Below are 15,221 nucleotides of genomic sequence, written 5' to 3' on the forward strand. Positions count from 1 at the left end.
AACGCAATGACATATTGCACCAGCAGGGGGCAGTAAACAAGATGACACCGGAAAAGGATATCACGTGACCCGCTGTGACCCGGATGTTAACTCCACACAGTCGGTAATTTTCCCGGTCGTCTGAGAAATGTTTGTTTAGCATCTTCTGCAGCTTCTATTCTTCTTTGTAACACTCTCATAGTGCCGGGGACATAGTTGTAGACCTGCTTCACCTTTCATGACATAGCTCTCACCTGCGTGTTGGCACCAGAAAGCGCGAACATGTCTCAGGAGTTACATCAGTCGGCGGTGGCCGCCAGCCAGACCAGGTTAGCCTCTTTCACGTTCTTGTCCTTTTCATTGTTCTTTGTTTGAGTCTAACTGATGTGGACAATGTTGCCAAGTGCAGCATGTAGGATACATCGCAGTTTTGCTGGAAACAACCGAAACATGTGTCACGTTCCATCGTTGTTGCCTAATTAACGGGCCGTGTCAGAATAATGACCGTATTTCCGTGAATTGCCGCCAGGGCGCTAATTATTTTAAAACCTCTCCTCACTCCTGCACTTACCAAAAGCATGCGGTAAAAGTAAGCATGTGCTAATTATTTTAAAACCTCTTGTCACTCCGGCACTTACCAAAAGCATGTGGTAAAAGTATGCTTGCGCTAATTATTTTATAACCTCTACTCACTCCAGCAATTACCAAAGGCATGCGGTAAAAGTAAGCATGCGCTAATTATTTTAAAAGCTCTCCTCGCTCCGGCACTCACCAAAGGCATGCGGTAAAAGTATGCTTGCGCTAATTATTTTATAACCTCTACTCACTCCAGCAATTACCAAAGGCATGCGGTAAAAGTAAGCATGCGCTAAGTATTTTAAAAGCTCTCCTCGCTCCGGCACTTACCAAAGGCATGTGGTAAAAGTAAGCATGCGCTAATTATTTTAAAAGCTCTCCTCACTGCGGCTCTTACCAAAAGCATGTGGTAAAAGTAGGCCTGCGCTAATTATTTAAAAACTTCTCCTCACTTCTGCACTTACCAAAGGCATGCGGTAAAAGTAAGCATTCACTAAGTATTTTAAAATCTTTCCTCACTCCGGCAATTACCAGAGGCATGTGGTAAAAGTAAGCATCACAATATGATGTTAGATCCACTCGATGTCCATTGCACCGGTCACATCTGCGGTCCCCTCCAAGGTTTCTCATTGTCATTCCATTGGGTTGAGTTTTTCCTTGCCCTGATGTGGGATCTGAGCCAAGGATGTCGTTGTGGATTGTGCAGCCCTTTGAGACACTGGTGATTTAGTGCTATATAAATAAACATCGTTCTGCCTTCACACAGCGTCCCAAAAAATGACGTACAGAAAGCCAGTAAGACTCCTATCCAGATCCTGAACGAGTACGGGACTAAAAGTGGCAAGCTCCCCGCCTATGTGCTGGAGAAAGCTGAAGGGGAGGTCCACCAGCCCAACTTTGTCTTTAGCGTAACCGTGGGAGACGTCAGCTGCAAAGGTGAGCCGTAGCTCCGCCCACTTGCCCTCAAAAGTGTTTGTTGTTGTTGTTGAAGAGTTGCTTACTCCTGTGTGCTGTTGTCCCAGGGGAAGGATCCAGTAAGAAGGCTGCCAAACACATGGCTGCTGAGGCTGCACTGCACGCCCTGCAGGAGGACATCGCAGCAGTGTAAGTACATCTCACATCAAGTCTGGATTCTTTTTTCAACACTTAACACAACCTCAAACTAAATGGTCCACCTTAAAACTGTTGACTACCGTTCCTTGAATTGCGCCTGCCTAAAAAAAGTAATTAGCGCATGCTTAGCATTACCGCCGGGTCAAACTCGTTTCGCAAAATAAATAGCATATGCCTAGAATTTCCCCCGGGTCAAACTCGTCACGTCACGAGTGACACTTCACCTGTCATCATTTTCAAAATGGAGGAGGCTGATTTCAGTCATTTGAAATCGCATAAAGGGAAGAAGATTAAGAGCTATTCAGTAGGATTTAAGGTCCAAGCTATTGAATATGCTAAAAAGAACAGTAAGCAGCTATGTTTTATTAATATACCGTAGCTGCGTGTGTCAATTATGAGTCATTAAATGACTCCCGCCTACTGGTGGTAGAGGGCGCTAGTGATCCTTCTTGCGACTACTCGGCTGCAGAAGAAGTGACAACAAGCAGCAAGAGTGAGGTGGGATCTTTTTTTTTTTTTCCTCTCGCTTGCACTTTTAACATGGAGGATTACATATCTAAAATAAAACAGTTTTCTAAACTGGACTTTCAATGGAAGCAGGAGGTAATAAAGGAAGATCTCCATCAAGACAGAGAGACTTTTAAAACCGAAGAAAGATAAGGAAGACTTCTATAAACAAGTTATTGATGCTTTTGATCAGAAGGAGCTGCGCATGGACTTCATTTATAAGTAAAGGTAAGACCGTAATAACGTTTATTTTATTAAATGTGCTTTTCATGATGGTATCCTTACATCACACTCAAATTTATAAGCCCAGGCCAAAATCTACTGCATGCCTTTGGCAAACGCCGGAGTTAGAAGAGGTTTTAAATTAATTAGCGCATGCTTGCCTTTACCGCATGCCTTTGGTAAACGCCGGAGTGAGAAGAGGTTTTAAATAAATTAGCGCCCCGGCGGCAATTCAAGGAAACACGGTATTTGCAGCAAGTCAAACACAATCTCTTCCAGGAAAGGTCATTTATTGTCATTTTTAAGTTATCAGTCAATTTTTAGGTCACATTTTACAGCGTAAAGAGAAGTGACAGTATGACCTTTTTAAAGGATTTGTACTCGTTTAAAAAAATGTTGCCTATAATTCACAATCCCAATGAGAGACAAGAACACAAATGTTTTTAATTTTGCATTCTAAGAAAGTCCGCTTACAATGCAACCAATGAGGGCTATGATGTCATTGAGCCCATAAAACCCACTAAATAAACATCCAAAAAGCAAAAAATATGATATTTACACACTAAGGGTGTAACAGTACACAAACATTTCGGTTCAGTACGTACCTCGGTTCAGAGGTCACGGTTCGGTTCATTTTCGGTACAGTAAGAAAACAACAAAATATAAATTTTGGGGTTATTTGTTTACCAAATTTGCAAAATCTTCCACCAAAAATATTTTTCTTAATGGAATATTTGATGGGAAGTAATCAGAACCTTGGATAGGTCAACAATTCATAATTACATTAATTTTGATTCAATATTATGTTTTGAGCAATGACAGTTTAAAAGAGAAAAAAAAAAAGCTTTGTTTTATTAGTCAACATTACAACTTTTTCTAAATTACATTTAACCTTAAAGTCCTACTGAAAGCCACTACTAGCGACCACGCAGTCTGATAGTTTATATATCAATGATGAAATATTAACATTGCAACACATGACAATACAGTCAGTTTACTACATTGCTATTTTAAATTTCGCGCTAAGTATCCTGTTGAAAACGATGTATGATGACGCATGCGTGAAACACTACGGATTGTAGCGGACATTTTGATCCAGCACCGGTCACAGCTATAAGTCGTCTGCTTTAATCGCATAATTCCACAGTATTCTGGACATCTGTGTTGCTGAATATTGTGCAATCTGTTCAATTAATAATGGAGACGTCAAAGAAGAAAGATGTAGGTGGGAAGCGGTGTATTGCGGCCGCCTTTAGTAACACAAACACAGCCGGTGTTTCCTTGTTTACATTTGGCTCTTACCGTGGACATGAGCGGAGAGTTTGCGTAGTTCCTCCTGCAGCTGTGGACTCTCTTGCCTCCTCCCACCAACCGCCACCGACCGTCGGATGCCTCGGTGGGGAAAAAAACAAAACAATCTCAGCCCGGTTGCCTTGTCTCGTCGAGAAACGTGGCTTCCCTCGGAGACACTGGTGTTCACTACACCCGTGGCCACACCCCTCCGACATTCAGGTTGTACGACCATATAATCTCATTAAAACACTAGTAACACAATAAGCAGATAAGGGATTTTCCAGAATTATCCTAGTAAATGTGTCTAATAACATCTGAATCGCTCCCTCTGTCCTCGTCTTTTTTTTTCTTTTCTAGTCCTTCACTTTCATTTTCCTCATCCACGAATCTTTCATCCTTGCTCAAATTAATGGGGAAATCGTCGCTTTCTCGGTCCGAATCGCTCTCGCTGCTGGTGGCCATGATTGTAAACAATGTTCAGATGTGAGGAGCTCCACAACCCGTGACGTCACGCGCACATCGTCTGCTACTTCCGGTACAGGCAAGGCTTTTTTATTAGCGACCAAAAGTTGCAAACTTTATCGTGGATGTTCTCTACTAAATCCTTTCAGCAAAAATATGGCAATATGGCGAAATGATGAAGTATGACACATAGAATGGACCTGCTATCCCCGTTTAAATAAGAACATCTCATTTCAGTAGGACTTTCAAGCTTTTTTATTTCACTTTTGTTATGTTTTTCTTTATTTTGATAGTATTTTTAGAATGTAACGTGGGCCTTTAAAACATTAGCTGTGGGCCGCAAATGGCCTCTGGGGCACACTTTTGACACCCCTGTGTTAAAAGTCGCACCTGCCGAAAATGCATAATAAAGAAGGAAAAAAACATATATACCTCGCAGTGGAGTATAAGTTGCATTTTTGGGGAAATTTATTTGATAAAACCCAACACCAAGAATAGACATTTGAAAGGCAATTTAAAATAAATAAAGAATAGTGAACAACAGGCTGAATAAGTGTAGGTTATATGAGGCATAAATAACCAACTGCTATGTTAACCTAACATATTATGGGAAGAGTCATTCAAATAACTAGAACATATAGAACATGCTATACCTTTACCAAACTATCTGTCACTCATAATCCATAAATCCCATGAAATCTTCTTCCTCGATGTCGCTTCTAAACAACTCTGCCAACTCCAAAGGTATGCGTCGCTTCCTCTTGTCCTTTTCTGCTGCATATTTCACTACATCCAGCTTATAATCTGCAGTACATGATTTCCTTTTCCACGCCATTTTTGTTCAGCCCTTCTCAGTTTTTATAAGTTGCCGCCAACGATGAAATGATCCATTTTAATAGCTACTGCAGTAGCATATAGCAGTTAGCATCCCATGACCCACAATGCACTTCTGCCATGACCCTCCCCCGCCAAATTCTTATTGGTTGACGTGTATGTGACGATTGCTGACATTTTCTTTGTCTCTTCCGCGAATGAGACAAATAATATTATTTGATATTTTACGGTAATGTGTTAATAATTTCACATAAGTCGCTTCGGAGTATAAGTCGCACCCCCAGCCAAACTATGAAAAAAACTGCAACTTATAGTCCAACAAATACGGTACATTACAAATTTTTGCTTCTTTTTTTGTTTTTGTTTACAATTTTATTATTAATCTTTTTTCCAGCAATATGCCTTTGGACACGCCTGTGTTTGTACAATATTTTGTGGCATGTTCAGATTGTTCCCAAGTTTAAAAGACAATTTTATGCATCGCATGCGATTTTTCTGTCAAGATTGAAAGAGCGAATACATTTAGTAAGAAAAGATGAAGTAACCAAATTGCAGAATACGATCACATTTTATTAAATTTAGGTAGGTTTTATTGTCATTGCACAAGTACAACAAAACTTTGTTTTCAGCACAAACCCGTTCAAGATTAGACAAACTATTTAGAATCCATTAAAAAAGAAAATCCACCCATCGTCATGTCCTTCATGATGAATAGGCAAAATTCCTCCAAAGAAGTGCAGTTCCTCTTTATTGCGCAATTTTCCAGTGACAGCCAGTTTTCCTAATGTAGTCACAGCTATGGACTGCACATACATTGCTCTAAAACAGGGGTGTCGAAGTCGAGGCTCACGGGCCAGGTCCGGCCCGCAAATGAATGATATATGGCCCCCGAAATTATATTTGATTAGTATTAAAATCGGCCCGCAGGCCACAGCCGCCTGCTGCTGTTTTGCACACACCAATACTCCATCAGTTTTGGTGCTAGGAATTTTCAAAATGGGGTCCCGGGAACCCCATCAACTCATAAATATAGGGTCCCACAGTACATTCTTGGGGTCCCACTATTTTGTAAGCGAATGATAAATAAGATAGGTATTTATTAGGGATGCAACGATTAATCGGTAACCGAATATATTCGGCCAAATATGGCAAAAAAAGCCACATTCGGCCTTCGGTGGAATGAGTTAAAAACAAGGCCGAATAGTGGCATGTGGCGCAATTTTTTGACGCGGTGACGCAATCAACCAACGTGCAGTGACGTTGGGATATGTTGTGTACCTGTATAAGTGTATGAGGTTACAATGTTGTGTACCTGTATAAGTGTATGAGGTTACATGCACACACTTATTGAGATTTACTTGATCCTTCTGTTTACATTATTAGCCTGTTGTGTAGGCTACCTGTATAAGTGTATGAGGTTACAAGCACACACTTAATTGAGATTTACTTGAGCCTTCTGTTTACATTATTAGCATATCTACTGTGGCTAAGCAGACTTTTGCCAAAAGGAAAATAATTCATTTGTTGTGGGTTTATCCACTTTAATGCACTTTATTTTTTTTTTGGAATGCATTTTTTGTTTGAAGGCCTAATATAAATGAAAAACTGTGCTTTTTTTGAAAAGCAAAGACTACTGGAATAATAAAAAAATGTCAATATTCAATAAAAAATTACTTTATTTGAAAAATATGTCTAAATATTTATTCTAGGCTATTTACGCAATATTAAAAAAATTGTGAAAAACTGCATTCATTATTCGGTACTCGGCTTTCGGCCAAGCGTTTGAATTTTATTCGGCTTCGGCCACAAATTTTCATTTTGGTGCATCCCTAGTATTTATTGTCATCGCACAAGTACAAGGAAACTTTGTTTTCAGCACAAACCCGTTCAAGATGAGACAAACAAACAGTGTACTGGGTTACAGAACAGGAACGCTGATGGGTCGCCACAAGGCGCCCCGTAAAAGATGGGAAAAAGGTACACACTTGGAGAGTATTTGTTAAAAAAATACAACCTAGACTGGGCTCCTAAGTCTGGAAAGGGAAAAAAACCTCCATAGCAAAGTACATGTAGATAGTACAACATCTCAAGACTTGCAACAGAGGGGAGGGAGTGGGGGGGCCACGGTGACAGGCTGCAGCTCTTCAGGCGCTGCCCAGCTGTCCATCACCCCGAAGAGATTCACGGCAAGGGTGTTGGGTGGGGGTGGGGTATGTGTGTGTGGCGTATATCTTAAATGTACATTGTTCAATAATTTATGAGTTCTATTGGAAGTTTAACAATAACAGCACAATATTTAAATTTACATGGAATTGTTTGAGCAAAACAAAGTCAATAAAACTCGATAACTAAACAAAAGCAAAAACTACTACCAACATCTTGCAGACGGACTCAAAAAAGAGTTGAAAAAGTAACTGTGGAGCAAACTGTACACCAAAGATGATCAAATACATATCTAGACTACAAGGAAGTCTCTTAAATGTAGATTAAAATTGTTTTTAGTCTCCTTTATATTTATTTTAAAAAAAAACAGCTATTGGTGGGTGACCAAATATCAATAATGATCATTTATTGGATGTAAATATGGTCTTGCACGTATGTGTCGACCTGATCACTGAACATGTAACAACTTGTGGTAACTCCTTCATTTTGACAGTCCTAATTTACCTTACTTATGTCATCATAAGAAGGCTGAATGGATCCATGCAGTTGTTTACTTCCCTGATTGGATGTTGTGATGTTGGTCCCACAGGAGTGCTGTGGTGAAGCCTGACAATGACGCAGTAGGAACAAACCCCAACGCAGTGGGCACGCTGCAGGTGAGTAAATAACCCGATTAAACCGATTGACACTATTTTGACGCCAACCCCCGAGGCCAAAGCTACGAACAATGGGAGACCGGGCTTTCTGCTCCGTCGCTCCCAATCTGTGGAACGCTCTCCCTGACCACCTGAGGGCACCACAGACTGTGGATGCATTTTAAAAAGCCTTAAAAACCCTTCTTTTCAAAAAAAACCTTTTTTTTCAGATATATGCTTGCCAGTTCTAGTTTTTATTTTAATTATCTTTTTATTTATTTTTATACACTGTAGCACTTTGAGAGTGTTTGCTCAATGTAAAGTGCTTTTTACAAATAAAATCTATTATTACTATGTTTTTCTAAGATTTGTCATACATTATATTGCCAAAAGTTATTTGGCCAACCATCCAAATGATCAGAATTAGGGTGTGGGCTTGTTTTTTGGACTTGGGCTTGGTCCCTTAGTTCCAGTGAAAGGAACTTTGAATGCTCCAGGATACCAAAACATTTTGGACAATTCATGCTCCCAACGTTGTGGGAACAGTTTGGAGCAGGCCCCTTATCTTCCAACATGACATGGTCCATAAAGACATGGATGACAGAGTCTGGTGTGGATGAACTTGACTTGCCTGCACAGAGTCCTGACTTGAAACCGATAGAACACTTTTGGGATGAATTGGAACGGAGACTTACAGCCAGGCCTTTTCCACCAACATCGATGTGTGACCTCACTTATGTCGAACATTCCTATAAAAACACTCCGCAACCTTGTGGACAGCCTTCCCAGAAGACTTGAAGCTGTAATAGCTGCAAAAGGTGGACCAACATCATATTGAACCCTAGGGGTTAGGAATAGGATGGCACTTCAAGTTAACATGAGAATTAAGGCAGGTGGCCAAATACTTTGGGCAATGTAGTGTATTTAATCAGCAGGGGAAAATGTGACTACCGTATTTCCTTGAATTGCCGCCGGGGCGCTAATTAATTTAAAACCTCTTCTCACTCCGGCGTTTACCAAAGGCATGCGGTAAATGCAAGCATGCGCTATATATTTTAAAACCTCTTCTCACTCCGGCGCTTACCAAAGGCATGCGGTAAATTTAGGCCTGCGCTTATAAATTTGAGTGTGATGTAAGGATACCATCATGAAAAGCACATTTAATAAAAAAAAAGGTTACTATGGTCTTACTTTTACTTACAAATGAAGTCCATGTGCAGCTCCTTCTGATTAAAAGCATCGATAACTTGTTTATAGTAGTCTTCCTTATCTTTCTTCAGTTTTAAAAGTCTCTCTGTCTCGATGGAGATCTTCCTTTATTTTATTTTAAATATGTAATCCTCCATGTTAAAAGTGGGAGGAAAAAATAAAGGATCGCTGCTCACTCTTGCTGCTTGTTGTCACTTCTTCTGCAGCCGAGTAGTCTCAAGAAGGATCACTAGCGCCCTCTACCACCAGGAGGAGGGAGTCATTTAATGACTCATATTTGACACACGCAGCTATGGTATATTAATAAAACATAGCTGCTTACTGTTTTGTTTTTAGCATATTCAATAGCTTGGACCTTAAATCCTACTGAATGGCTCTTAATCTTCTTCCCTTTATGTGATTTCAAATGATTGAAATCAGCCTCCTCCATTTTGAAAATGATGACAGGTGAAGTGTCACTCGTGACGTGACGAGTTTGACCCGGCGCAAATTCTAGCCATATGCTAATAATTTTGCGAAACGAGTTTGACCTGGCGGAAATTCTAGACATATGCTAATTATTTAGTGAAACGAGTTTGACCCGGCGGAAATTCTAGACATGCGCTAATAAAAAATCATATTTTTCGAAACAAGTTTGACCCGGCAGTAATGCTAAGCATGCGCTAATTATTTTGCGAAACGAGTTTGACCCAGCAGTAATTCTCGGCAGGTGCATACTATAAACCCGGCGGCAATTCAAGGAAATATGGTATTTCTTAGTTTCCATTTGGAACTTATTTTCTCCCTCCTTGTAGGAGCTGGCCCTGTTGAGAAGCTGGCGTCTGCCCGAGTACATCGTCTTAAAGGAGGCGGGCCCGTTGCACAGGCGAGAATTCACCGTCACCTGTCGACTGTTGTGTCTGTCAGAGACAGGTAGAAAGCCGCTGAGACGTAATCATCCCGGCCCACTTGGTCGTCGTTCACCACATGTTTTGCTCACCCAGCGGTAGGAAGCTCCAAAAAAGCGGCAAAGAAGGCGGCCGCGGAGAAAATGGTGGAGAAGCTTAAAGCTCTGTCGGGCTCCTCAGAAATCACATGGGTGTGGCAGCTGTCACTCACTCAACATTAGACAAGCTGTGCAAAATGTATCTGATGACTTTTCTCCTGTGTGACAGACTCCTAAACCCAGAGTGCACTTGGAGAACCTCAGGAACTCGTCAGAAGAGAAGATCTCTGCGCTGAGGAGGAACCCGCTGAGCATTCCCAACACAGACTACATCCAGCTGATGTCCGAGCTGTCCATGGAGCAGAGCTTTGATGTGGCCTACTTAGATATCGGTACGTTTACTTTTTAATGTCACTCTCATCAACCAAGGCCACGGTCGCATCTTCGGATGTATCAGTAATCAGCTTGTTAAAATACCCGAAAAACCTTTGCAATGAACCCAATGGCAACATTCTGACCGTAAAGAACAACAATGCACACAATGACTTCCCATACTTACACCAGCAGTGGATCTTTCTCTCAGATGCAGAGTACCAGGCATTGGACACAGGTTGCAGTTTCAAAAACATCTAAATAGAATAGAATACAAGGAACTTTATTGATCCCTGGGAGAAATTCAGCACCACAGTTTGCTCACAATAGACAATAAACACGTAGGTATTCTTCAAATAACATAAATACAGTCTATTATACAGCATTATTTACATGTGAATAATATAAATACAGTCTATTATACAGCATTATTCACATGTGAATAACATAAATGCAGTCTATTATACAGCATTATTTACATGTGAATAACATAAATGAAGTCTATTATACAGCATTATTTACATGTGAATAACATAAATGCAGTCTATTATACAGCATTATTTACATGTGAATAACATAAATGCAGTCTATTATACAGCATTATTTACATGTGAATAACATAAATGAAGTCTATTATACAGCATTATTTACATGTGAATAACATAAATGAAGTCTATTATACAGCATTATTTACATGTGAATAACATAAATGAAGTCTATTATATAGCATTATTCACATGTGATTAACATAAGTGCAGGCTATTATACAGCATTATTCACATGTGAATAATATAAATACAGTATTATACAGCATTATTCACTTGTGAATAATATAAATACAGTCTATTATACAGCATTATTCACATGTGAATAATATAAATACAGGCTATTATACAGCATTATTCACATGTGATTAACATAAGTGCAGGCTATTATACAGCATTATTCACATGTGAATAATATAAATACAGTCTATTAAAAAGCATTATTCACATGTGAATAATATAAAAACAATCTATTATTCACATGTGAATAACATAAATGCAGTCTATTATACAGCATTTGTAGATGTCGTTGATATTATTACACTATAGGGCGGTATAGAGCGGTTGGTAGAGCGGCTGTGCCAGCAACTTGAGAGTTCAAGGTTCGATCCCTGCTTCCGCCATCCTAGTCACTGCCGTTGTGTCCTTGGGCAAGACACTTTACCCACCTGCTCCCAGTTTCACTCACGCTGGTTTAAATGTAACTTAGATATTGGGTTTAACTAAGTAAAAGCGCTATATAAATATAATTCACTTCACTATTGTCCACAATCGCACTGCAATGACTGTTATATCACTCAAGATGTTTTCTTCACAGTTAATTATTTGAGTGAAACCAGGATAACTGACCCGATGGTTTCCACGGTGACCAAGCCTGCCAGCGCCCGAGCGGTCAATGAACACAATCTGAGGTGGTGCTGATGATGAAGTCCTGTGGCTGTGCTTTGCAGATGAGCTGACGGCCAACGGGCAGTACCAGTGCCTGGCAGAGCTGTCCACCTCCCCCGTCACCGTGTGTCACGGCACCGGCATCTCCCACAGCAACGCTCACAACGCCGCCGCACACAGCGCCCTGCAGTACGTCAAGATCATCGCCTCCAACAAGTAAAAACTACCGTCTCTGACGTCTTTTCCGGCCTTTGTACTCAGTATTTGTAACCCACTTTAGACTGCATTGTGTTTTACTTATTATTTTCTAATTGGTATGTATGACAAGGCACTTAGGGCCAGCTTTTATGTTCTGCTAGGATTTTAAACCCGGTCAGAAAGTAAAATAAACTGAATATATCCATCAGTATTATCGCCGCGTGCTGGTTCATTCCGGAAATAAAGAAAGAAAACAAGGAGATTTGAAATGGTTCACCAAGAGGAATTATAGTTGTACCTCAACTTAAGAGTGTTTAGAGATAAGAGCTGTCTTATTGACTAAATGTAGTGTTTTAAGTTGCAGACAAACATTTTAGTGACAAGCATCCCTGTGGTGTAGAAAATGTCAAAATGTCCCCTGGAAAACCAGAACTAAATGTTTGGTTTTACTCGCTCGCATTAACTTAGTTAAAGATGAACATACAGTATTTCCTTGAATTGCCGCTGGGTATATAGTATGCACCTGACTAGAATTACTGCCGGGTCAAACTCATTTCGCAAAATAATTAGCACGTGCTTAGCATTACCTCCAGCTCAGGACTAACGCCGGGTCAAACTTGTTCCGCAAAATATTGTTTTTATTAGTGCATGTCTAGAATTTCAGCCGGGTCAAACTCGTCACGTCACGAGTGACACTTCACCTGTCATCATTTTCAAAATGGAGGAGGCTGATTTCAATCATTTGAAATCGCATAAAGGGAAGAAGATTAAGAGCTATTCAGTAGGATTTAAGGTCCAAGCTATTGAATATGCTAAAAAGAACAGTAAGCAGCTATGTTTTATTAATATACCGTAGCTGTGTGTGTCAAATATGAGTCATTAAATGACTCCCGCCTCCTGGTGGTAGAGGGCGCTAGTGATCCTTCTTGCGACTACTCGGCTGCAGAAGAAGTGACAACAAGCAGCAAGAGTTCATTTTCTCCTCTCGCTTGCACTTTTAACATGGAGGATTACATATCTAAAATAAAAGTTTTCAAAACTGGACTTTCAATCGAAGCATAAAGGAAGATCTCCATTGAGACAGAGAGACTTTTAAAAGTGAAGAAAGATAAGGAAGACTTCTATAAACAAGTTATCGATGCTTTTGATCAGAAGGAGCTGCGCATGGACTTCATTTATAAGTAAAGGTAAGACCATAATAACGTTTTTTTATTAAATGTGCTTTTCATGATGGTATCCTTACATCACACTCATATTTATAAGCGAAGGCCTAAATTTACCGCATGCCTTTGGTGAACGCCGGAGTGAGAAGAGGTTTTAAATTAATTAGCGCCCCGGCAGTAATTCAAGGAAATACAGTAACTTTGTTTCCCGAGCACGGGGAGGAAGAAAGTTGGTGCTGAGAAGGAAGAGAGGATGATATTCATTGAATTAAAGAAAGAAAGAAATCATCAAAAACATGCCTGAGCGTGTCACTGCTAGTCTGATCCCTACTGAAGCAGCATGAGTCAATAACCTCAGTGTCTATATGGCGGACATTTATCCACGAGACTATGGAGAAGCTGCTGATGTCATCCATCCATCTTCAACCACTTATCCTGCATGGGGTGGCGGGGACAGCAGCACCAGCAGAGACCCCCAGACTTCCTTCTCCAGAGCAACATTAGCAACTTCCTCCTGGGGGATCGTGAAAGCGTTCCCAGGCCAGAGAGGAGATGTAATCCCCCCCCCCCCATCTGGTCCTTGGCCGGCCCCGGGTCTCCTCCCAGTGGACGGAAGAGTGTGTTTGAAGAAGTCCACTCCCTAAAGTAAATACTGTAGATTGTTGTCACATTACTTCATAAAACTACTGTAGTAGTTAGTACTGCATTCTATCTAGTCAGTTTTATTTTAAAGGAATGTTACATTTTAAAATTGGGCTGTTTTGGGGCAAGCACAGATTAAAGAGATTTTAATTCATTATATTGGGAATTGTTGATTTGAAATACAATTGGACTGGACTCTCACTATTATGTTAGATCCACTATGGACTGGACTCTCACTATTATGTTAGATCCACTATGGCCTGGACTCTCACTATTATGTTAGATCCACTATGGACTGGACTCTCACACTATTATGTTAGATCCACTATGGACTGGACTCTCACTATTATGTTAGATCCACTATGGACTGGACTCTCACACTATTATGTTAGATCCACTATGGACTGGACTCTCACTATTATGTTAGATCCACTATGGACTGGACTCTCACTATTATGTTAGATCCACTATGGACTGGACTCTCACTATTATGTTAGATCCACTATGGACTGGACTCTCACACTATTATGTTAGATCCACTATGGACTGGACTCTCACTATTATGTTAGATCCACTATGGACTGGACTCTCACACTATTATGTTAGATCCACTATGGACTGAACTCTCACACTATTATGTTAGATCCACTATGGACTGGACTCCCACACTATTATGTTAGATCCACTATGGACTGGACTCTCACTATTATGTTAGATCCACTATGGACTGGACTCTCTCACTATTATGTTAGATCCACTATGGACTGGACTCTCTCACTATTATGTTAGATCCACTATGGACTGGACTCTCACTATTATGTTAGATCCATTATGGACTGGACTCTCACTATTATGTTAGATCCACTATGGACTGGACTCTCACTATTATGTTAGATCCACTATGGACTGGACTCTCACACTATTATGTTAGATCCACTATGGACTGGACTCTCACTATTATGTTAGATCCACTATGGACTGGACTCTCACTATTATGTTAGATCCACTATGGACTGGACTCTCACTATTATGTTAGATCCACTATGGACTGGACTCTCACTATTATGTTAGATCCACTATGGACTGGACTCTCACACTATTATGTTAGATCCACTATGGACTGGACTCTCACTATTATGTTAGATCCACTATGGACTGGACTCTCACACTATTATGTTAGATCCACTATGGACTGGACTCTCACACTATTATGTTAGATCCACTATGGACTGGACTCTCACTATTATGTTAGATCCACTATGGACTGGACTCTCACACTATTATGTTAGATCCACTATGGACTGGACTCTCACACTATTATGTTAGATCCACTATGGACTGGACTCTCACTATTATGTTAGATCCACTATGGACTGGACTCTCACACTATTATGTTAGATCCACTATGGACTGGACTCTCACTATTATGTTAGATCCACTATGGACTGGACTCTCACTATTATGTTAGATCCACATGTTCCAGAAGACACAAACA

General features: G+C 40.4%; 1 protein-coding gene across 3 annotated transcripts; it reads left to right on the plus strand.

Annotated features, from left to right (window-relative positions):
• Positions 1 to 12,132, plus strand: prkra (protein kinase, interferon-inducible double stranded RNA dependent activator). Of its 3 annotated transcripts, XM_061880159.1 has the most exons (9): positions 1 to 103; positions 182 to 308; positions 1,322 to 1,491; positions 1,578 to 1,659; positions 7,739 to 7,805; positions 9,788 to 9,905; positions 9,977 to 10,071; positions 10,148 to 10,310; positions 11,786 to 12,132. In XM_061880159.1, exons 2-9 carry the CDS (start codon positions 262 to 264, stop codon positions 11,941 to 11,943), a joined length of 900 nt encoding a protein of 299 aa, XP_061736143.1. In that variant the 5' UTR covers positions 1 to 103; positions 182 to 261; the 3' UTR covers positions 11,944 to 12,132. The 3 variants fall into 3 exon arrangements, with proteins under 3 accessions (XP_061736143.1, XP_061736142.1, XP_061736144.1); XM_061880158.1 differs by having other exon boundaries at positions 59 to 308; XM_061880160.1 differs by lacking the exons at positions 9,788 to 9,905; positions 9,977 to 10,071 and having other exon boundaries at positions 59 to 308.
• The last annotated feature ends 3,089 nt before the right edge of the window (positions 12,133 to 15,221 follow it).

This window comes from Nerophis ophidion, linkage group LG19 (assembly GCF_033978795.1).
Source record: "Nerophis ophidion isolate RoL-2023_Sa linkage group LG19, RoL_Noph_v1.0, whole genome shotgun sequence".
Classification (NCBI taxonomy): domain Eukaryota; kingdom Metazoa; phylum Chordata; class Actinopteri; order Syngnathiformes; family Syngnathidae; genus Nerophis; species Nerophis ophidion.